Raw genomic sequence first — 22,668 nt, forward strand, 5'->3', positions numbered from 1 at the left:
GAAGACTCTTAAGATTCCTATTTCTTCATCTGTGAAATGGAATGCAATACAAATCTCATAGAAATGTTGCAAAGATTAAATGAGATAATATGTGAAAAGTATCTGCCACAATAATAGCTAGCCCACAGTAAGTTTCAGTAAATAGAAGTTATTATTTCAAAAAGATGTGAATTGGGTAGGCCTAATGGCCCAGGTTCATTTCCAATTAAATACATATGTGTTGTAGACTTGCCAAGTATCTGATACTTTGCTAAAACATAGTCTCTGCTTTTCACAAGTGAAAAAGTGTCCTGCAACATGTCCTCATACTGTAAGATGGGCTGGTACCTTTCTGCAATCATCTCAGAGATGAGAATGTGAAGAAGTAGGGAGGTAAACATGGACAGAGGTGGAGTTAGGTTTGTTGGAAATGAATCAGTCCATCCCACAGAGGGCACTACCCACATATTAGCTATATAAGGGCCACCATCTCAATCCACTGTCACCCTGCAAGCTGCATCAGGCTTTATCCTACTTGTTCCTTTGGTGAACCAGGTGAGAGAAAATTCATCCAGCTACTTCAATGGATATTTGGTTGTTGTTGTCCATGGCAGAAATCCAGGAGTATGAGCTATGGCAGAGTTAGTATATATTTGGCCTGCCTGTCTTCTTTTTTGCTTCTTTTTTCTTTTCCTTTTGTTTGCTTCTTTGGTTAGTTTAGTTTATTCTGAGGTCTTTCTAGAATAAATTTGTTCCAGAGAAGAATAATGTAAGTAGAAGTTTGTCTTCTTCTGGGCCATTCCACACTCTCTTCCTAGTCTTTTTTCATGCCATCTTTTCTGAGTTGCCTAGCTCAAACAGGAAAAACACCAGCACTATTGTAGAGTCCCATACTTGTTCAATTTCCAGAGCTTGAGGATCTAGTCACCTACTAGTCAAACTACTGCCTACATTGCTGAACCCTTTTTCTTGACTACTGAAATAGAACAGTGTTTGGACAAGGCTGAGGTTAGGATATTTCCTGAGCTCTGATGAGGGCTATTGCATACTTCTGAAGCACCAGGATAGCATTGGCCAACTTGGCTCGTTTCCAATTTGCGAAATGCCTTAATAGTCCAGTTTAACTTCTGGTTCCCAAAGGGGAAGCAGGTATGCATGTTAGAAGGTCTGTTACTTCTAACTCAAGAAACTCAGTGAAAATAGCCAGAGAGACTGGTGCAATACATCTGGGTGGTTCTAGAGACTGTCCTAGAAGCTCCAGGACAACATGCAGAACACCAAAGTACACGAAGTGTATAGATATTATGTAAAGAATATATTCATCCAGGACATGGAGATCTGAGATCTAGTCCCAGGTCAGTCAGTAACATGCCATGACTTGATCTTTTAGCAAAGTAACTCAAAGTTAACAAAGTTCATTTTCACTGTGTGAGGGATGTTATATCATTCCTGACCCACCCTTACTTGTTGAGTTATTTTAGATTTAAAAGAGGCAAGATAGGAGTTCCTGTCGTGGCTCAGTGGTTAACGAATATGACTAGGAACCATGAGGTTGTGGGTTCGATCCCTGGCTTTGCTCAGTGGGTTAAGGATCCAGCGTTGCTGTGAGCTGTGGTGTAGGAGGCAAATGCGGCTCAGATCTGGCATTGCTGTGGCTCTGGCATAGGCCAGTGGCTGCAGCTCCAATTAGACCTCTAGCCTGAGAATCTCCATATGCCGCAGGAGCGGCCCTAGAAAAGACAAAAAGACTAAAAAAAAAAAAAAAAGAGAGAGAGAGAGAGGATATTTGAAAAATCATGAAGATTATTATTAAAATCAGAACTATATAAATTAAAAGGAAATAAAATGAACAATAGGGTCCTTTGGGTTTTTTTTCCTCAGGTTCACTTAAACCTGCAGAAGGATGACTGACCTCTTAAGAAGTGTTGTGACCGTCATCGATGTTTTCTATAAATATACCCAGCAGGATGGGGAGTGTGGCACGTTGAGCAAGGATGAGCTAAAGGAACTTTTGGAGAAAGAGTTTCGTCCAATTCTGAAGGTGAGGACTGAAAGCTGCTAGGGTCTTATACATTCCCCATTATATGACCAAAGATTAGCTTAAAAATGCACAGTCCCCATGGTATTTGAGCTAACCCCATGAGCACTATTTTTGGGGAGGACATCAGAAAGTCTGCTGAGGCAGCATTTATTTTTAGAAATGTGTTTTCTCCCTCACTTTCCTGCATACTCTCACAATACAGACCCTGAGATTATTTTTATGCCCCCAGGTTTTTCCTTCCGAAAAATCAGAAAATAAATTTGGGCTAATACATCAATTTAAAAATTACCCTAGCAAATGAGGAGAAAATGTATTGCAAGGCTTAAACGTATTTAAAACTAAAATACACCAGGTACTGATCTTGGTTTATTCAACGCCTTCCTCTATGCAATACCTGAGTACTAGTCCTCTAGCTTAGATCCCTAAACTGTATCTGGCTGAGGGTCCCAATAGTTTTTATTCTTTTCTATTACCTCTTCACAACTGATGGGTCCTATATTTAAATACCTAATGTCAAATATCCACAATTCTACACCTCTACTTGAATATTTTAGCTAAGTGTATGGAGGCTGACCATGTCTTCTTTGCTGTGTTGCTTGTATATAGAACCCAGATGATCCAGACACAGTGGATGTCATCATGCATATGCTGGATCGAGATCATGATCGAAGATTGGACTTTACTGAGTTTCTTCTGATGGTATTCAAGCTCGCTATGGCCTGCAACAAGGTCCTCAGCAAAGAATACTGTAAAGCTTCAGGGTCAAAGAAGCACAGACATAGTCGCCAATACCAAGATGAAGAAAGTGAAACAGAAGAGGAAGAAGAGGATACATCGGGACAGAAATCAGGTTACAAATATTCAGGTTGGAGTGAGGGAGAGGAGCATGGTTATAGTTCTGAGGGTTTGAGGGGTTCTGCAAAACAGAGACATGGGTCCAGGAGGCTGGGGAGGCATGGTGATTTATCTAGCTCAGAGAACCAAAAGGGATCTGAAAAAAGGCACTGTGGGTCCAGTTCTGGTCACTCACAGAGTAGTGGCAAACAAAGACATGGTTCCAGCTCTGGAGAGTTGGGGGAAAGAAGAAGCAAGTCACGTGTTAGCCCCTCTAGGGAATCTGGGGAAGAATATGAATCTGGATCTGGATCTGGATCAAGAAGTGGGGGAAGGAAAAGTCATGGTGGTCTGTCACACGGATTAGACATTAGTGAACATGAATCTAGCAATTCAAGTGGGTGTGGAAGGCCACAAAATGCTTCTAGTTCTTATCAGGAAGGTCAATTTGGAGGGCAAGGAAGCCAATCTAGCTGTACCCCATCAGGTTATGAATCTGGAAGCAGTGGAGGACAAGGTCATAGATGTCTCTCAGGAGGTCAGTCATGTGGATATGGTCAACATGAGCCTAGCTCTTGTGGCCAGTCTTCAAGTCAGAGAGGATATGGATCTAAAGCATGTGGTCAACCACAGAATTGTGGAGCACAACAGGGAACAGGTTCAAGTCAGTCCTCTTGTTGTGGGCAATATGAATCTGGAGCAAGTCAATCTTCTAATTATGGTCAACATGGATCTTCCTGTAGATACTCTTCCAAATCTCATCAAAAAGGGTCTGGTTCAAATGAATTTTCTAAATGTGGTCAACATAGATCCAGCTCAGGTCAGTCCTCTGGCTTTGGACAACATGGCTCAGGCTCAGGTCAGTTCTCTGGCTTTGGACAAGGGTCATGTTCAGGCCAATCGTCTAGCTTTGGAAAACAGGGGTCAGGCTCAAGTCAGTCTTCTGGCTCTGGTCAACATGGGCCTAGTTCACAACAATCCTCTAGTTTTGAACACCATGAGTCTAGATCAGGGCAGTCTAGCTGTGGCCAACACGGGTCAGGCTCAGGCCAGTCCTCTGGCTTTGGCCAACATGGGTCAGGCTCAGGCCAGTCCTCTGGCTCTGGAAAACATGGGTCAGGCTCAGGTCAATCCTCTGGCTCTGGAAAACATGGGTCTAGTTCATATCAATCCTCTAGTTTTCAACACCATGAGTCCAGATCAGGGCAGTCTGGCTGTGGCCAACACAGGTCAGGCTCAGGCCAGTCCTCTGGCTGTGGCCAACACGGGTCAGGCTCAGGCCAGTCCTCTGGCTGTGGCCAACATGGGTCAGGCTCATGTCAATCCTCTGGCTCTGGAAAACATGGGTCTAGTTCACATCAGTCCTCGAGTTTTCAACACCATGAGTCTAGATCAGGGCAGTCTGGCTTAGGACAACACGGGTCAGGCTCAGGCCAGTCCTCTGGCTTTAGCCAACATGGGTCAGCCTCAGGTCAGTCTTCTGGCTCTGGTCAACATGGGTCTAGTCCACATCAGTCTTCTAGTTTTGAGCACCATGAGTCCAGATCAGGGCAGTCTGGCTGTGGCCAACACAGGTCAGGCTCAGGCCAGTCCTCTGGCTGTGGCCAACACGGGTCAGGCTCAGGCCAGTCCTCTGGCTGTGGCCAACATGGGTCAGGCTCATGTCAATCCTCTGGCTCTGGAAAACATGGGTCTAGTTCACATCAGTCCTCAAGTTTTCAACACCATGAGTCTAGATCAGGGCAGTCTGGCTCAGGACAACATGGGTCAGGCTCAGGCCAGTCCTCTGGCTTTAGCCAACATGGCTCAGCCTCAGGTCAGTCTTCTGGCTCTGGACTACATGGGTCTAGTTCACATCATTCCTCTAGTTTTGAACACTATGAGTCCAGATCAGGGCAGTCTGGCTCAGGAAAACATGGGTCAGGCTCAGGGCAGTCCTCTGGCTCTGGAAAACATGGGTCAGGCTCAGGGCAGTCTGGCTCAGGACAACATGGGTCAGGATCAGGCCAGTCCTCTGGCTCTGGAAAACATGGGTCAGGCTCAGGGCAGTCTTCTGGCTCTGGTCAACATGGGTCTAGTCTGCATCAGTCCTCTAGTTTTGAGCACCATGAGTCCAGATCAGGGCAGTCTGGCTGTGGCCAACACAGGTCAGGCTCAGGCCAGTCCTCTGGCTGTGGCCAACATGGGTCAGGCTCAGGGCAGTCCTCTGGCTCTGGAAAACATGGGTCAGGCTCAGGGCAGTCCTCTGGCTCTGGACAACATGGCTCAGCCTCAGGGCAGTCTGGCTCAGGACAACATGGGTCAGGATCAGGCCAGTCCTCTGGCTCTGGAAAACATGGGTCAGCCTCAGGTCAGGCTTCTGTCTCTGGTCAACATGGGTCTAGTCCGCATCAGTCCTCTAGTTTTGAGCACCATGAGTCCAGATCAGGGCAGTCTGGCTGTGGCCAACACAGGTCAGGCTCAGGCCAGTCCTCTGGCTGTGGCCAACATGGCTCAGGCTCAGGCCAGTCCTCTGGCTCTGGACTACATGGGTCTAGTTCACATCAGTCCTCTAGTTTTGAACACCATGAGTCCAGATCAGGGCAGTCTGGCTCAGGACAACATGGGTCAGCCTCAGGCCAGTCCTCTGGCTCTGGACAACATGGCTCAGCCTCAGGCCAGTCCTCTGGCTCTGGACAACATGGGTCAGGCTCAGGGCAGTCTTCTGGCTCTGGTCAACATGGGTCTAGTCCACATCAGTCCTCTAGTTTTGAGCACCATGAGTCCAGATCAGGGCAGTCTGGCTGTGGCCAACACAGGTCAGGCTCAGGCCAGTCCTCTGGCTGTGGCCAACATGGGTCAGGCTCAGGTCAGTCCTCTGGCTCTGGAAAACATGGGTCTAGTTCACATCAGTCCTCTAGTTTTGAACACCATGAGTCTAGATCAGGGCAGTCTGGCTATGGCCAACACAAGTCAGGCTCAGGCCAGTCCTCTGGCTGTGGCCAACATGGGTTAGGCTCAGTCCAGTCCTCTGGCTCTGGACAACATGGCTCAGCCTCAGGTCAGTCTTCTGGCTCTGGTCAACATGGGTCTAGTTCACATCAGTCCTCTAGTTTTGAACACCATGAGTCCAGATCAGGGCAGTCTGGCTGTGGCCAACACAAGTCAGGCTCAGGCCAGTCCTCTGGCTCTGGCCAACATGGGTCAGGCTCAGGCCAGTCCTCTGGCTCTGGACAACATGGCTCAGCCTCAGGTCAGTCTTCTGGCTCTGGTCAACATGGGTCTAGTTCGCATCAGTCCTCTAGTTTTGAGCACCATGAGTCCAGATCAGGGCAGTCTGGCTGTGGCCAACACAAGTCAGGCTCAGGCCAGTCCTCTGGCTCTGGACAACATGGGTCAGGCTCAGGTCAGTCCTCTGGCTCTGGCCAACATGGGTCAGGCTCAGGTCAATCCTCTGGCTTTGGCCAACATGGGTCAGGCTCAGGCCAGTCCTCTGGCTCTGGACTACATGGGTCTAGTTCACATCAGTCCTCTAGTTTTGAGCACCATGAGTCTAGATCAGGGCAGTCTGGCTGTGGCCAACACAGGTCAGGCTCAGGCCAGTCCTCTGGCTGTGGCCATGGGTCAGGCTCAGGCCAGTCCTCTGGCTCTGGACTACATGGGTCTAGTTCACATCATTCCTCTAGTTTTGAACACCATGAGTCCAGATCAGGGCAGTCTGGCTCAGGACAACATGGGTTAGTCTCAGGCCAGTCCTCTGGCTTTGGCCAACATGGGTCAGGCTCAGGCCAGTCCTCTGGCTCTGGAAAACATGGGTCTAGTTCACATCAGTCCTCTAGTTTTGAACACCATGAGTCTAGATCAGGGCAGTCTGGCTCAGGACAACATGGGTCAGGCTCAGGTCAGTCCTCTGGCTTTAGCCAACATGGGTCAGGCTCAGGTCAGGCTTCTGTCTCCGGACAACATGGGTCTAGTTCGCATCAGCCCTCTAGTTTTGAGCACCATGAGTCCAGATCAGGGCAGTCTGGCTGTGGCCAACACAAGTCAGGCTCAGGCCAGTCCTCTGGCTCTGGAAAACATGGGTCTAGTTCACATCAGTCCTCTAGTTTTGAACACCATGAGTCTAGATCAGGGCAGTCTGGCTGTGGCCAACACAGGTCAGGCTCAGGCCAGTCCTCAGGCTGTGGCCAACATGGCTCAGGCTCAGGCCAGTCCTCTGGCACTGGACAACATGGATCAACCTCAGGCCAGTCCTCTGGCTCTGGAAAACATGGGTCAGGCTCAGGTCAGGCTTCTGTCTCTGGACAACATGGGTCTAGTTCACATCAGCCCTCTAGTTTTGAGCACCATGAGTCCAGATCAGGGCAGTCTGGCTATGGCCAACACGGGTCAGGCTCAGGCCAGTCCTCTGGCTCTGGTCAACATGGGTCTAGTCTGCATCAGTCCTCTAGTTTTGAACACCATGAGTCTAGATCAGGGCAGTCTGGCTGTGGACAACATGGGTCAGGCTCAGGCCAGTCCTCTGGCTCTGGACAACATGGGTCAGCCTCAGGCCAGTCCTCTGGCACTGGACAACATGGGTCAGGCTCAGGCCAGTCCTCTGGCTCTGGACAACATGGCTCAGCCTCAGGTCAGTCTTCTGGCTCTGGTCAACATGGGTCTAGTTCGCATCAGCCCTCTAGTTTTGAGCACCATGAGTCCAGATCAGGGCAGTCTGGCTGTGGCCAACACAGGTCAGGCTCAGGCCAGTCCTCTGGCTCTGGAAAACATGGGTCTAGTTCACATCAGTCCTCTAGTTTTGAACACCATGAGTCTAGATCAGGGCAGTCTGGCTATGGCCAACACAAGTCAGGCTCAGGCCAGTCCTCTGGCTCTGGACTACATGGGTCTAGTTCACATCATTCCTCTAGTTTTGAGCACCATGAGTCGAGATCAGGGCAGTCTGGCTGTGGCCAACACAGGTCAGGCTCAGGCCAGTCCTCTGGCTGTGGCCAACACAGGTCAGGCTCAGGCCAGTCCTCTGGCTCTGGACAACATGGCTCAGCCTCAGGTCAGTCTTCTGTCTCTGGACAACATGTGTCTAGTTCACATCATTCCTCTAGTTTTGAATACCATGAGTCTAGATCAGGGCAATCTGGCTGTGGCCAACACAGGTCAGGCTCAGGCCAGTCCTCTGGCTCTGGACAACATGGGTCAGGCTCAGGCCAGTCCTCTGGCTCTGGACAACATAGGTCTGGTTCAGGCCAGTCCTCTAGTTTTGAATACCATGAGTCTAGATCAGGGCAGTCTGGCTGTGGCCAACGCAGGTCAGGCTCAGGCCAGTCCTCTGGCTGTGGACACCATAGGTCAGGTTCAGGCCAATCCTCTGGCTCAGGACAACATGGGTCAGGCTCAGGTCAGTCCTCTGGCTTTGGACAACATGGCTCAGCCTCAGGTCAGTCTTCTGGCTCTGGACTCTATGGGTCTAGTTCGCATCAGTCCTTTGGTTTTGAACACCATGAGTCTAGATCAGGGCAGTCTGGCTATGGCCAACATGGGTCAGCCTCAGGCCAGTCCTCTGGCTGTGGACACCATAGGTCAGATTCAGGCCAATCCTCTGGCTGTGGGCAACATTGGTCAGGCTCAGTCCAGTCCTCTGGCTCTGGTCAACATGGGTCTAGTTCATATCAGTCTTCTAGTTTTGAACACCATGAGTCTAGATCAGGGCAGTCTGGCTATGGCCAACATGAGTCAGGCTCAGGGCAGTCCTCTGGCTTTGGACAACATGGGTCAAGTTCAAGTCAGTCTTCAGGGTTTGGAGAACATGGGTTTAGCTCAGGGCAATTCTCAGGCTATGAATCTAGGGTAAGTGGACAAGGAAGCTGTGGGCCTAGATCAAGCAAAAAGTATCCAATAAGTGGAAAACCAATATCAGACTCACCCCACAGTCAAACAAGAGGAAGCAGCCAAGAAAGAACTACTTCTCAGAGTGTATTGGGAAATGAGACTGAAGATCAGGAGAGCATTCATGGACAAAACCAAAAAAGGCAAGGAACAGGTCAGGGAAGTATAGCATCCAGAAGGCAGGAAAAAACACACAGCCAATCAAATGACAGTGAAGGCCAGTCAGATAGTTTGGAAACATATCATGGTCAAAGACATTCTGCACAAGAATCTAGCAGGAGTGGAAGAAGAAGAGCTAGTCACAATGAGTCCAGGGACAGTGAAAGGCATACAGAAGTCTCACAGAGGCACTCAGGATACATTCATGGTCAAGCTGGATCTCAACATGGAGAGTCAGGATCAACAGTTCGAGGTGGACAGGGCCCTGCCCGTGGCCAGTCGGGAGATACCTCTAGACATGGCCAATCTAGTCATGGGCAATACTCATACTCTGAGTCCAGAACGGCTGGAAGAAGGGGATCTAGTCAGAGTGAGTCCAGTGACAGTGAAAGGCATTCAGGAGCCTCGCAGAGGCACTCCGCATCCACACACAGGCAGGCTGGATCTCAACATGGAGATTCGGGATCCACAGTTAGAGGCAGACAAGAAACAGATCACGGACAGGCTGGATCTCAACACGGAGAGTCAGGATCAACAGTTCGAGGTGGACAGGGCCCTGCCCGTGGCCAGTCGGGAGATACCTCTAGACATGGCCAATCTAGTCATGGGCAATCCACACACTCTGAGTCCAGAACGGCTGGAAGAAGGGGATCTAGTCAGAGTGAGTCCAGTGACAGTGAAAGGCATTCAGGAGCCTCACAGAGGCACTCGGCAACCACATATGGGCAGGCTGGATCTCAACATGGAGTGGTGGAACATTCAGGATCTGATACAATAGAGAGACACTGGTCTGGTCATTCACAGTCAGATGATATTCACAGGCAGTCACAGGACAACCTGAGCACACCATCCAGTAGCAGTCATGCCCAATCTGGAATAGATCATTCTCAGTCTCAGATTAGTAAAAGGCAAAGAAATATATCTGGTCAAGGATGGAGACATGGTAGCTATGGAAGACAAGAATATGACTATGGGCAGTCTGGGTATGGACCTTCTGGGGACATAACCATATCTAGTCAGAGTGAGTCCAGTGACAGTGAAAGGCATTCAGGAGCCTCGCAGAGGCACTCGGCATTCACACACGGGCAGGCTGGATCTCAACATGGAGAGTCAGGATCAACAGTTCGAGGTGGACAGGGCCCTGCCCGTGGCCAGTCGGGAGATACCTCTAGACATGGCCAATCTAGTCATGGGCAATACTCATACTCTGAGTCCAGAACGGCTGGAAGAAGGGGATCTAGTCAGAGTGAGTCCAGTGACAGTGAAAGGCATTCAGGAGCCTCGCAGAGGCACTCCGCATCCACACACGGGCAGGCTGGATCTCAACATGGAGATTTGGGATCCACAGTTAGAGGCAGACAAGAAACAGATCACAGACAGGCTGGATCTCAACATGGAGAGTCAGGATCAACAGTTCGAGGTGGACAGGGCCCTGCCCGTGGCCAGTCGGGAGATACCTCTAGACATGGCCAATCTAGTCATGGGCAATCCTCACACTCTGAGTCCAGAACGGCTGGAAGAAGGGGATCTAGTCAGAGTGAGTCCAGTGACAGTGAAAGGCATTCAGGAGCCTCGCAGAGGCACTCCGCATCCACACACAGGCAGGCTGGATCTCAACATGGAGATTCGAGATCCACAGTTAGAGGCAGACAAGAAACAGATCACAGACAGGCTGGATCTCAACACGGAGAGTCAGGATCAACAGTTCGAGGTGGACAGGGCCCTGCCCGTGGCCAGTCGGGAGATACCTCTAGACATGGCCAATCTAGTCATGGGCAATACTCATACTCTGAGTCCAGAACAGCTGGAAGAAGGGGATCTAGTCAGAGTGAGTCCAGTGACAGTGAAAGGCATTCAGGAGCCTCGCAGAGGCACTCCGCATCCACACACAGGCAGGCTGGATCTCAAAATGGAGATTCAGGATCCACAGTTAGAGGCAGACAAGAAACAGATCACAGACAGGCTGCATCTCAACACGGAGAGTCAGGATCAACAGTTCGAGGTGGACAGGGCCCTGCCCGTGGCCAGTCGGGAGATACCTCTAGACATGGCCAATCTAGTCATGGGCAATACTCATACTCTGAGTCCAGAACGGCTGGAAGAAGGGGATCTAGTCAGAGTGAGTCCAGTGACAGTGAAAGGCATTCAGGAGCCTCACAGAGGCACTCCGCATCCACACACGGGCAGGCTGGATCTCAACATGGAGAGTCAGGATCAACAGTTCGAGGTGGACAGGGCCCTGCCCGTGGCCAGTCGGGAGATACCTCTAGACATGGCCAATCTAGTCATGGGCAATACTCATACTCTGAGTCCAGAACGGCTGGAAGAAGGGGATCTAGTCAGAGTGAGTCCAGTGACAGTGAAAGGCATTCAGGAGCCTCGCAGAGGCACTCCGCATCCACACACGGGCAGGCTGGATCTCAACATGGAGATTCGGGATCCACAGTTAGAGGCAGACAAGAAACAGATCACAGACAGGTTGGATCTCAACATGGAGAGTCAGGATCAACAGTTCAAGGTGGACAGGGCCCTGCCCGTGGCCAGTCAGGAGATACCTCTAGACATGGCCAATCTAGTCATGGGCAATCCTCACACTCTGAGTCCAGAATGGCTGGAGGAAGGGGATCTAGTCAGAGTGAGTCCAGTGACAGTGAAAGGCATTCAGGAGCCTCACAGAGGCACTCCGCATCCACACACGGGCAGGCTGGATCTCAACATGGAGAGTCAGGATCAACAGTTCGAGGTGGACAGGGCCCTGCCCGTGGCCAGTCGGGAGATACCTCTAGACATGGCCAATCTAGTCATGGGCAATCCTCACACTCTGAGTCCAGAACGGCTGGAAGAAGGGGATCTAGTCAGAGTGAGTCCAGTGACAGTGAAAGGCATTCAGGAGCTTCGCAGAGGCACTCCGCATCCACACACAGGCAGGCTGGATCTCAACATGGAGATTCGAGATCCACAGTTAGTGGCAGACAAGAAACAGATCACAGACAGGCTGGATCTCAACATGGAGAGTCAGGATCAACAGTTCGAGGTGGACAGGGCCCTGCCCGTGGCCAGTCAGGAGATACCTCTAGACATGGCCAATGTAGTCATGGGCAATACTCATACTCTGAGTCCAGAACAGCTGGAAGAAGGGGATCTAGTCAGAGTGAGTCCAGTGACAGTGAAAGGCATTCAGGAGCCTCGCAGAGGCACTCCGCATCCACACACAGGCAGGCTGGATCTCAACATGGAGATTCAGGATCCACAGTTAGAGGCAGACAAGAAACAGATCACAGACAGGCTGGATCTCAACACGGAGAGTCAGGATCAACAGTTCGAGGTGGACAGGGCCCTGCCCGTGGCCAGTCGGGAGATACCTCTAGACATGGCCAATCTAGTCATGGGCAATCCACACACTCTGAGTCCAGAACGGCTGGAAGAAGGGGATCTAGTCAGAGTGAGTCCAGTGACAGTGAAAGGCATTCAGGAGCCTCACAGAGGCACTCGGCAACCACATATGGGCAGGCTGGATCTCAACATGGAGTGGTGGAACATTCAGGATCTGATACAATAGAGAGACACTGGTCTGGTCATTCACAGTCAGATGATATTCACAGGCAGTCACAGGACAACCTGAGCACACCATCCAGTAGCAGTCATGCCCAATCTGGAATAGATCATTCTCAGTCTCAGATTAGTAAAAGGCAAAGAAATATATCTGGTCAAGGATGGAGACATGGTAGCTATGGAAGACAAGAATATGACTATGGGCAGTCTGGGTATGGACCTTCTGGGGACATAACCATATCTAGTCAGAGTGAGTCCAGTGACAGTGAAAGGCATTCAGGAGCCTCGCAGAGGCACTCGGCATTCACACACGGGCAGGCTGGATCTCAACATGGAGAGTCAGGATCAACAGTTCGAGGTGGACAGGGCCCTGCCCGTGGCCAGTCGGGAGATACCTCTAGACATGGCCAATCTAGTCATGGGCAATCCTCACACTCTGAGTCCAGAACGGCTGGAAGAAGGGGATCTAGTCAGAGTGAGTCCAGTGACAGTGAAAGGCATTCAGGAGCCTCGCAGAGGCACTCGGCATTCACACACGGGCAGGCTGGATCTCAACATGGAGATTTGGGATCCACAGTTAGAGGCAGACAAGAAACAGATCACAGACAGGCTGGATCTCAACATGGAGAGTCAGGATCAACAGTTCGAGGTGGACAGGGCCCTGCCCGTGGCCAGTCGGGAGATACCTCTAGACATGGCCAATCTAGTCATGGGCAATACTCATACTCTGAGTCCAGAACGGCTGGAAGAAGGGGATCTAGTCAGAGTGAGTCCAGTGACAGTGAAAGGCATTCAGGAGCTTCGCAGAGGCACTCCGCATCCACACACGGGCAGGCTGGATCTCAACATGGAGATTTGGGATCCACAGTTAGAGGCAGACAAGAAACAGATCACAGACAGGCTGGATCTCAACATGGAGAGTCAGGATCAACAGTTCAAGGTGGACAGGGCCCTGCCCGTGGCCAGTCGGGAGATACCTCTAGACATGGCCAATCTAGTCATGGGCAATCCTCACACTCTGAGTCCAGAACGGCTGGAGGAAGGGGATCTAGTCAGAGTGAGTCCAGTGACAGTGAAAGGCATTCAGGAGCCTCGCAGAGGCACTCCGCATCCACACACAGGCAGGCTGGATCTCAACACGGAGAGTCAGGATCAACAGTTCGAGGTGGACAGGGCCCTGCCCGTGGCCAGTCGGGAGATACCTCTAGACATGGCCAATCTAGTCATGGGCAATACTCATACTCTGAGTCCAGAACGGCTGGAAGAAGGGGATCTAGTCAGAGTGAGTCCAGTGACAGTGAAAGGCATTCAGGAGCCTCGCAGAGGCACTCCGCATCCACACACAGGCAGGCTGGATCTCAACATGGAGATTCGGGATCCACAGTTAGAGGCAGACAAGAAACAGATCACGGACAGGCTGGATCTCAACACGGAGAGTCAGGATCAACAGTTCGAGGTGGACAGGGCCCTGCCCGTGGCCAGTCGGGAGATACCTCTAGACATGGCCAATCTAGTCATGGGCAATCCACACACTCTGACTCCAGAACGGCTGGAAGAAGGGGATCTAGTCAGAGTGAGTCCAGTGACAGTGAAAGGCATTCAGGAGCCTCACAGAGGCACTCGGCATTCACACACAGGCAGGCTGGATCTCAATATGGAGCGCCTGGACATTCAGGATCTGGTACAATAGAGAGTCATTGGTCTAGCCATTCACAGTCACATGATTTTCACACGCAGTCACAGGACAACCTGAGCACACCATCAAGTAGCCATCATGCCCATTCTGGAATAAGCCATTCTCAGTCTCAGATTAGTAAAAGGCAAAGAAATGTATCTGGTCATGGATGGAGTCATGGTAGTTATGGAAGAGAAGAATATGACTATGGGCACTCTGGGTATGGGCCTTCTGGGGGCAGCAGAACTAGTAGCCGTAATTCTAGTCCTTTAAGGTCATCAGCTATAGCTGGAATTAAGCAAGAGTCTAGACATGGACATTCAGTTTCTACTTCTGAACATGTGGGATCAAAAAATAGTGAAAGAGCAGCAAGAGAACATTCAAGTAGCAGGTCAGAGATAAGTCATGGGCAGTCAAGTGATTCCCATAATGAATCTGAATCCAGTATAACTACAAGGCACAGATCTATTCATGGGCATTCAGTAGCAACTCAGGAACAGTCAAGAGACACTCATGTTCAATCTGGAAGGCATAGATCTACTCATAGCAGCCAGCCCAGCAACTGCTCTGTATCTGGCCTTGGACAATACTTATCAGCTCATAGCCATTCAGATTCTAGTTCAATGAGAAGGCAGGGACCCCATAGTGACAGTAAAGGGCATTCAGAATATTGGGGGGAAAATATTCATGAACAATCAGGATCAAGGCATGGACAGTCAGAGTTCAACTCAGTAGGTATATATGGATCCAGCCAGAAGCACTTGGGAGATACATCTCATGTGCAAGTAAGATACAGCACAAATTTAGCAAACAGGGATCAAGTGATAGACAATCAGGAGATATCGAAGGTTATTCTGAATTCAGCACCAATGAAAGACTATTATATAGTCATAGCCAGTCAAGTGACAATTATGGGCCATCAATAGTCAGTCGTTTACTTGATAATGAAGACCCTACAGGAACTGAAGAGTTTAGACATAGATATTCATCAGGCAGTACAACCACTTGGTTCGGGGAAAGGCAAAAGCAAGAGTCTGCATCAAGTCTGTTAGGAAGCATGAAATTATATAGTCAGGGTGGTAAGCAGACAAGAGTTTCTGAGGCCCGAGGATACCATGGCAGAGAGCGAACAGACTCGAGTTCCTTTCACTCAGATAGCATCACCCCACTCTATGAATATGTCCAAGAACAAAAGTGCTATTACCTTGAATGGTAATTTTGAACCAACAGAAAACAGACACAAGATAAGAACTCAAAGAAGTGAGACATAAAACATGGAACTGAGATATTAACATGATCCCTTCTTTTGGTAGTGAGGGTATATGTCTGATCTTTTATTTTAACTGTAGTACACTATTCTATTTCTTTTGTTTGGTGCAAGTTTTCTTTTGTAAGGCTCCATAAACACTGAGCCCTTTGGTTACAAAATAGTGGGTGGAAGAAGTAAACTGCATTTGGGGCTATATTTAGAACTATATGATAATGTGATTGGGTGCTCTGGAATAAAGTGAGCATTTAAAAAAATTTATGAGTCATAAATTTGGATATTCCTGATTGTTTTAATTGATTGCTAACAAACCTATATCCAGGGAATTAAGCGATATTGTTTGAGTCAAAATTTCCCTAATGACATTGTAACATGATCCATGTCCTACAAAGAATGTTGTAGTAGTTGAAGGTTCAGAATATTTGCATCTTTTGTGCCACCACTGGAACTCTGTACTACTACTTTTGAAGTTATTGTCATGACTGCCTGTTTATAGGATCCAGAAAACTGTATTGCCTAAAACTGACAATAAACTTTCCATAAAGTGTATTTTGTCGTCTCTTTTCATCCTCAAAAACACAAGCATAGCCCCTTCCATGCGATCAGATGCATATTTCTTTCTTCTATCTCTAGACACCTAGTTGGCAGGAAAACACCCAGATGCTAATAACAGGGAGTCCAGAGAAGGCAAAAACTCAATCACATCTGATCTTTTCCTTCATCTAATCATCATCCAAATCATTTACAGGAAAAAATGTTTTATACTGAGGAGTTGACCTCAGATGCTTTGGTTAATCATGATCATCAAAGCAATCATTATTAAACATAACCCCAAGTAGCTATTTCCTGAGACAACACAAGGTGTGAAAATTAGAGTTATGATTCAGACTTCCTCCGTCAAAGATATTAACTGAAATACCCCTTATCATTGGAGGCTAACAGGAGTGGAGGTTAATGGAGTCCTGATGTTTCCTGTCAAATAAAAACAATGAAAAATATACTCCCCCCTAGGAGGAAAAAATATGTGATTTTACTATGAACAAAAAGAGGCATAACAGAGAGAAAAATATGTACAAAAGATACTAACTTCAATGAGTTCCTATTGCAGCTCAGTGGGTTAAAAACCCAACATAGTGACAGTGAGGATGTAGGTTCGATCCCTAGCCTCACTCAATGGGCTAAGGATCCAGCATTGCCTCAAACTGTGGTATATAGGTCACAGATGAGGTTCAGATTTGGTGTTGCTGTGGCTGTGGTGTAGGCCTGCAGTTGTAGCTCTGATTTGATCCCTAGTCTGTGAACTACCATATGCCACAGGTGCAACCATTAAAAAAAAAAAAAAAGATACTAACGTCAGCAGAAAGTTTACTGCTACAAAACCAAAAGGAAAAGTCCACAATGTCAGAACCAGCATAGACTTTAAAGATCCTTATAATTTACAGATTAAAAGAAAAAAAGTGAAGTATATTTAATATGACCCAAAATAACGATAATTCCTTAAATCAGAATTTGATGTTCCATCATCTTCTCCTCCCCCCAAAAACTCAAGCTACTTTTCTTCTACCTTCACTTTTAAAATTCAAACTAAAGTACAATTAATTACTGGTTGTTCAAGATCACAAGCCACTATTGGGGACAGAAGTTATATGAAAAACCAAAAAATACTCTCAATCCTCTGATTAGACTTAGAACATATCCTATCTAGCTTTTAATATTTTAAGAACTATGCAAACTTTCAATCATGCTGTGTGATAAATAGAACACTAATCATATTAGTTTATTAGTGAAAGGAAATAAAATTATTGTTACACTCTGTTAATGATACACATAAAAAATAACTGAGTACATGGTAGTTAATCCTAATTGGTAGCCAACTCATACAAATCTATTCATGAATGATGATTCATTCATGGAATTAATGCTAATTATTAAAGAATCATAGAAATTTAAATATTACATTTACTCTCATCCAACAATTTCTACTGTAGGAAAAGTAAATGAGACTCAAAGAGATTAACTTGCTTATATCATGCAAATAATCAGAAGCAATGATACGACAAGGGTGTAGATTTCTGATTCTTAAACCAAAGTTCTTTCCATTCTGTCAGGGAGTCTGCACTCATTCCATTCAACTGTAGTTTCACATTATTTAATCTCTAAGTACAAAACTTATGAATGTCTAAAATTTCACCAGTCTCCTGAATCAATGCTAATTTGCCTTTGTGTGTGTGTGTGTGTGTGTGTACACACGCCACGCGTGCGTGTGTTTATCAGTCAGGAGTTCCTGATGTGGTGCAATGGGTTAAGAATCTGACTGCAGAGGCTCAGATCACTGCAGAGGTGTGGGTTCTATCCTGATGTGGCACAGTGGGTTAAAGGATTGAACTGCAGCTGCAGCTTGGATTCAGTCCCTGACCCGGGAACTTCTGTATGTCACAGGTACAGCTATAAAAAAATATATTATTCACCAGTCATTTCCGTAACTCCCTGTCCATAGTCACTTCAATTTTAAATTATCAGTCATTTCCATAATTCCTTGTCCATACTCATTTCAATTTTAGATATAATGAAAAAATTATATTCCAGACTGCTAAAACCATCAATAATTTGTTTGAAGCAAATTGAAGGCAACCGTCCCTTATAAATTATTTATAATATTCTAAATAATTCAAAGAGAATTACATTTCCCCCTTCTACAATAAAAGGAATGATAAAAGCGAGACAGCAAGTTATCGTCTACAAGGAAAAAGGTTAGAAACTAGAGTGCCCCCATATGGAAGCTTTATGAACAGTTGAATTTCTTAAATGAAATTCTACTGCAAAAAGAGTCATAGGGAGTGTACCATTAGAGATTTTTCCCTCTACCACCACATGTGTGCCAGCATCCTATGGATAAAACATCCCTGTGTCAAGGAACACCAAATGATGTCAAATTCTTCATAGCATGTCTGTACTATTAGGGAGGAGCACATGGTCCTGAGGAGAAATTCTGAATGGCTAAATTAGTAGAAACAAAGATAAAATTATTCTTTTCCCAAACATTCTAGAGAAAGATGAGCTTTGGATGTGTGAAATTGAAGGTGAGCTTGTACTTGACACATGCATACACTGGCTGCTTTGTTTAAGTAAGTGTAAGTCATAGTCCTCTGAGTTATGAGAGTTTGTGGTCACCAGAAAGGACCTTCTAAAATAACACTACATGCAATCTAAGGTGAGTCTATAAGCTGTGGGGGCAATGAGCAAGATGAAGTAGAACAGAAAAGTATAAAGAATGAGGTAATGCTGGAGTTGACTGGAAATGAGTCAAGGCAATAAATAGAAGGCAGCTTCCTCTCTAATAATACAGTACTTGGCATAATTAAAAGTCCACTAATCCAGACTCTGAAATCTATTTTAAGCAACATCTTACCATCTTTGGGGAGCATGATAAGTGAACGTAAGTGAAGTTCCACTTATGAAGTACATATAGGTTCCAGTAGGAGAAGTTTTTAAGTATTTTCTTGGTATTATGAAGCCATCTAGCACAAGGAAGTATGGAATTTGCAAGGGATGTGCCCATTTTAAAAGCTTACTTAGATATTTTAAATTGTCTCTGATTCTATTTTATCCATTTCCTCTATCGCCTACAAAAAAGTAATTAGGAAAAGGACAAAATGGAGAACCACTCTCTGTTCCCAAACACTTAGATGTGTTTCTGGCTTTACCAATGTTCTCCAGGAATAAATTTTTAAGGGTTGACTGATTATCAGTCCTTCGTAAGAAAATAGACATGAAGAGTAGGAGAAGCAGTTTCCCACAGTGAGGCTATTAGAGAAGGGGACATATAGAGGGACTCTGAAATATACAAACAAGATGGTCTGCTGAGTGGGGTTGGGGGGAATAGCACCTAAGGACTTAATAACTTAGATACCAATGTAGATTACTTAGATTACTTCTCTAGGGCTGGGAGTCAAAAAAAAAAAAAAAATTGAGTTCTAGTCTACTATTATTTGATTTAATACAAAACATTAAATATTTGTATTGTTTATTTCACAGTGGATTATAGGAAGAAAAGTAAAATTTACTGAATGCCTACTTACTATGCTTCAGATATTTTCCCTACAACAACCTTGCAAATCAAAAATTATTCATACTTTACAGACAGAATTGAGGCTTAGAGAATTTTTTACAAACTTATTCAAAGCCATATAGCTGGTGTGCAGCAAAGCAGCAAAGTCAGACTCCACTCATGCAAAAGCACAGGTATCTTCTACTCCTCCAGGCTACCCAACACAGAACTCTACGCCCAGAGAGCATACATCAAGTGCTGGTTTCTCTTACTTTCTTTCCTTGAAAAATCAGCTCATGTCTCTTCTTTGAGATTAGATTACATTAGATAGATAGATGGATGGATGGATGGATAGATGATAGATAGATAGATAGATAGATAGATAGATAGATAGATAGATAGATAGATAGATAGATTTTTGAAATTTTTAAATGTTAAAGTCTTCACCATACCTCGCTCAGCAGTATCTTTTCTTCCCCCTTTTGTTAAGAGGGCTTTTATAAACAGTAACCCAACCCTTCTTCTTCCTCAAATTCTCAATATGTACTTTGTCAGCTCTGATGTTGTTTGTTGAATTGCTCGGCTGCCTGGGATGTCTTAAAACTCAATCAGCTAATATACAAACAAAACCACATCACATTCATACTAATTTATTCCAAGCAGCATTTACAATGCATTAGAGAAATTATTTCCAATTGATGCAATTTCAGGGGCTGGACCAGGGTTATGCTGCCTCCCAAAGCTCACCACATAAGCCCTAGATTTGAATGTTTGGGGGAGTAGGGGAATACCCAACAGCCTTTATTTTCCAACAACATTACTATCTAGTTCCTATGGCTTTTTTCCTTCAAATCCTTGCCTCACTCTTCCTAATACATTTCCTGACAAGTTTTGTCAGACTTAGCTAGCCAAGCCTGTAAGAATAAATGGCTGGGCTCCACCTATGTCTGACAAAATACTCATATTTCTATAGCTCTCAAGTAATCTGAGAATGCGGGCTAGGCTGATGTGCAATCCCTCTCCAATCAGTTTGATGACAGGATCAAGATGATCCAGATAATGTGGGTGTTGTCAATGCAATATTAGGATCATTCGTCCACTCATTCATTGGAGGAGAGTTAATAGCTACTTAGCTGACAGACACTACACATGGCACTGAAGTTACTAATATGAGAAAGACACCATCCCTGTCTTTTAGGAGTTTAAATATTCATTAAGGAGACCAAAATATGATAAAGCAACAGATATGAATACTGTGGCATGTGTGATAAGAGATATAATCAAGGGATTGTGTTTGCAGTGAAGTTATCAATTGATTTTAACTCTGATTAAAAGTGAAGAAACAAAATTCAAAGAAAGTGGAGAATTTTGTGATAAGTCTCCAGAAATGACCAGGAGTTATCTAGGTTTACTTAGAAAGACTATCCCAGGACCACATATTTTTAATATTTTTAATGTGCGTAAAGTCTTTAAGAAAGAACATGGTGAGCTAAGCGAATATGAAAATAATTCAGCATAGGTAAGATACAGGTTGTATGTGGCAGCATGACAAGAAAGGATGTCAGAACAATAGGTAGAGGTTGGGTCACAATGAACCATATAAGCCTTGCTAAGAATTTTAGTCTTTATCTGCAAGCAATGAGGAATAACTAAAGGGCTTTTATAAAATCAGGTATCATATATTCATTTCAGAAAGTTTTTTTTTGTTTTTTTTGTGGCAGAAGGGCAATACTGGAGATGTGAAGACCAACCCAACAACTACTACAACAGTCTGGGTAAAAGTGAACAGAGGTTACATGGGGTACATAAAGGGAGCTGGATGCTAAACATATTTCTGAAATTTGTGGCTAGATGGCATATAGTGACTGAAATGAAGGTGTCTGAGATGACCTGCTAGATCTCGGGCTTGAATCATCAAACAGAGAGCAAGTGTGTAGGAAGGGGAAAAAATGAGACTTTGATGAGAGTAATATTTCCTTTATACGGTATTAAGTTTGGTTCAGGCCATTGAGAATATACAGAAACCTAGAAGTTCAAAAGTGACCAACAGGCTATACTAGTCTACTGATATGATTCATTTAGTTTCATCACTAGTTCACACCTTTTAAAATATGAATTAGTTAACAATGTTTAGAAATTGGGAAATAGGAAGATACACACACACACACACACACACACACACATACTCCTTGGATTTCTGTTTTCTTAAGCCAAATATCTAGCCTGGGCCAACACTCCCCTCTGAACATTCAGCCAGGTCTGAGTGGCTGTGATCTCACTTTGGACTGGACATATGCAAGCCAATTCATGAGAGGTCCTACCATTCTTGAATGTCTCTCCTACACCGAAGCCAGCTTCATTCACTTTGGGCCTTACATGGATGATTCCATTTAATAATCATATTAATTTTGAAAATTAGGTATTCTTATCCTTACTTTATGGTTGATGAAACTTGCTGTTTTTGTCTTTGTGTTTATTTAAGAGGAAGAGAAACAAAGAGTACAACATCAAAAAAGAGTCTTAGGTTTTACCTTTAACAGAAATTTCATAGCTGAAAAAGACACTGAAGATTATCTAGGTCAATGGCTATAAACCTTTCATTGCTATTTTCATTGTTCCATAACCATTTAGGTATCTCTCTCCCGAGTGACCTCCCATCCAAAAAATGTACATTCCTACCTACACACAAATTTTTAATTTCAAGGGCTTGACAGACCCTCAGAATATGCTCATAGATATTGACAGATTAGGAACCCATGATTATTTGTGGGAAGTCAATCTCAATCACACACAATTAATATATATCGACTCTTTAATCAGAACAAAGCTGAAGACTTGAGAAAGCAGGAATTCATCCAACAGTATGAACTCCAAGTGTTGCTTTAGGGTTGTAGAAGGAAAATGCTTTCTTAACTCCCAGTACCACTCAAAATATATGTGAGTGTCAAATATGCAAAAGAATAGCTCATTCAAAGAGACTGTATGTTATCGAAGAACAGAATAAAATCTGATTTTTTTTACCTGGAAAAAAAAAAAAGAAAGAAAGGAAAAAAAGAAATTCCCAATTGAAATGCCCTGTTCCAAATTTTGGATACTTCCTGCTGAGGCAGGGAAAGCATTTACTATGATAGGAATTCTTTTTTATTTCCTGTGGTATTCAAGTTTAAAGAAAAGTTAAAATAAAAAGCACTTAATGTTTTTCAAGGAAAAAAAGCTCAGTTCTTTTTCTACCATATTCTGTTGTCTTTTGG

At 45.4% G+C, this 22,668-nt stretch overlaps 1 protein-coding gene across 33 annotated transcripts; it reads left to right on the forward strand.

The window, feature by feature from the left end:
* The first annotated feature begins 513 nt into the window (after positions 1-513).
* On the forward strand, positions 514-15,918 carry LOC125129645 (filaggrin-2-like). Of its 33 annotated transcripts, none has more exons than XM_047784618.1 (6): positions 514-534; positions 1,861-2,020; positions 2,627-10,255; positions 11,063-11,353; positions 11,579-12,360; positions 14,044-15,918. In XM_047784618.1, exons 2-6 carry the CDS (start codon positions 1,883-1,885, stop codon positions 15,026-15,028), a joined length of 9,825 nt encoding a protein of 3,274 aa, XP_047640574.1. In that variant the 5' UTR covers positions 514-534; positions 1,861-1,882; the 3' UTR covers positions 15,029-15,918. The 33 variants fall into 33 exon arrangements, with proteins under 33 accessions (XP_047640574.1, XP_047640575.1, XP_047640573.1 ...); XM_047784625.1 differs by lacking the exons at positions 514-534; positions 1,861-2,020 and adding an exon at positions 12,721-13,552 and having other exon boundaries at positions 9,043-9,579; positions 9,940-10,255; positions 13,844-14,189; XM_047784628.1 differs by lacking the exons at positions 514-534; positions 1,861-2,020 and adding an exon at positions 12,721-12,745 and having other exon boundaries at positions 9,047-9,579; positions 9,940-10,255; positions 13,037-14,189.
* The last annotated feature ends 6,750 nt before the right edge of the window (positions 15,919-22,668 follow it).

Source organism: Phacochoerus africanus, chromosome 6 (genome assembly GCF_016906955.1).
Source record: "Phacochoerus africanus isolate WHEZ1 chromosome 6, ROS_Pafr_v1, whole genome shotgun sequence".
NCBI lineage: Eukaryota > Metazoa > Chordata > Mammalia > Artiodactyla > Suidae > Phacochoerus > Phacochoerus africanus.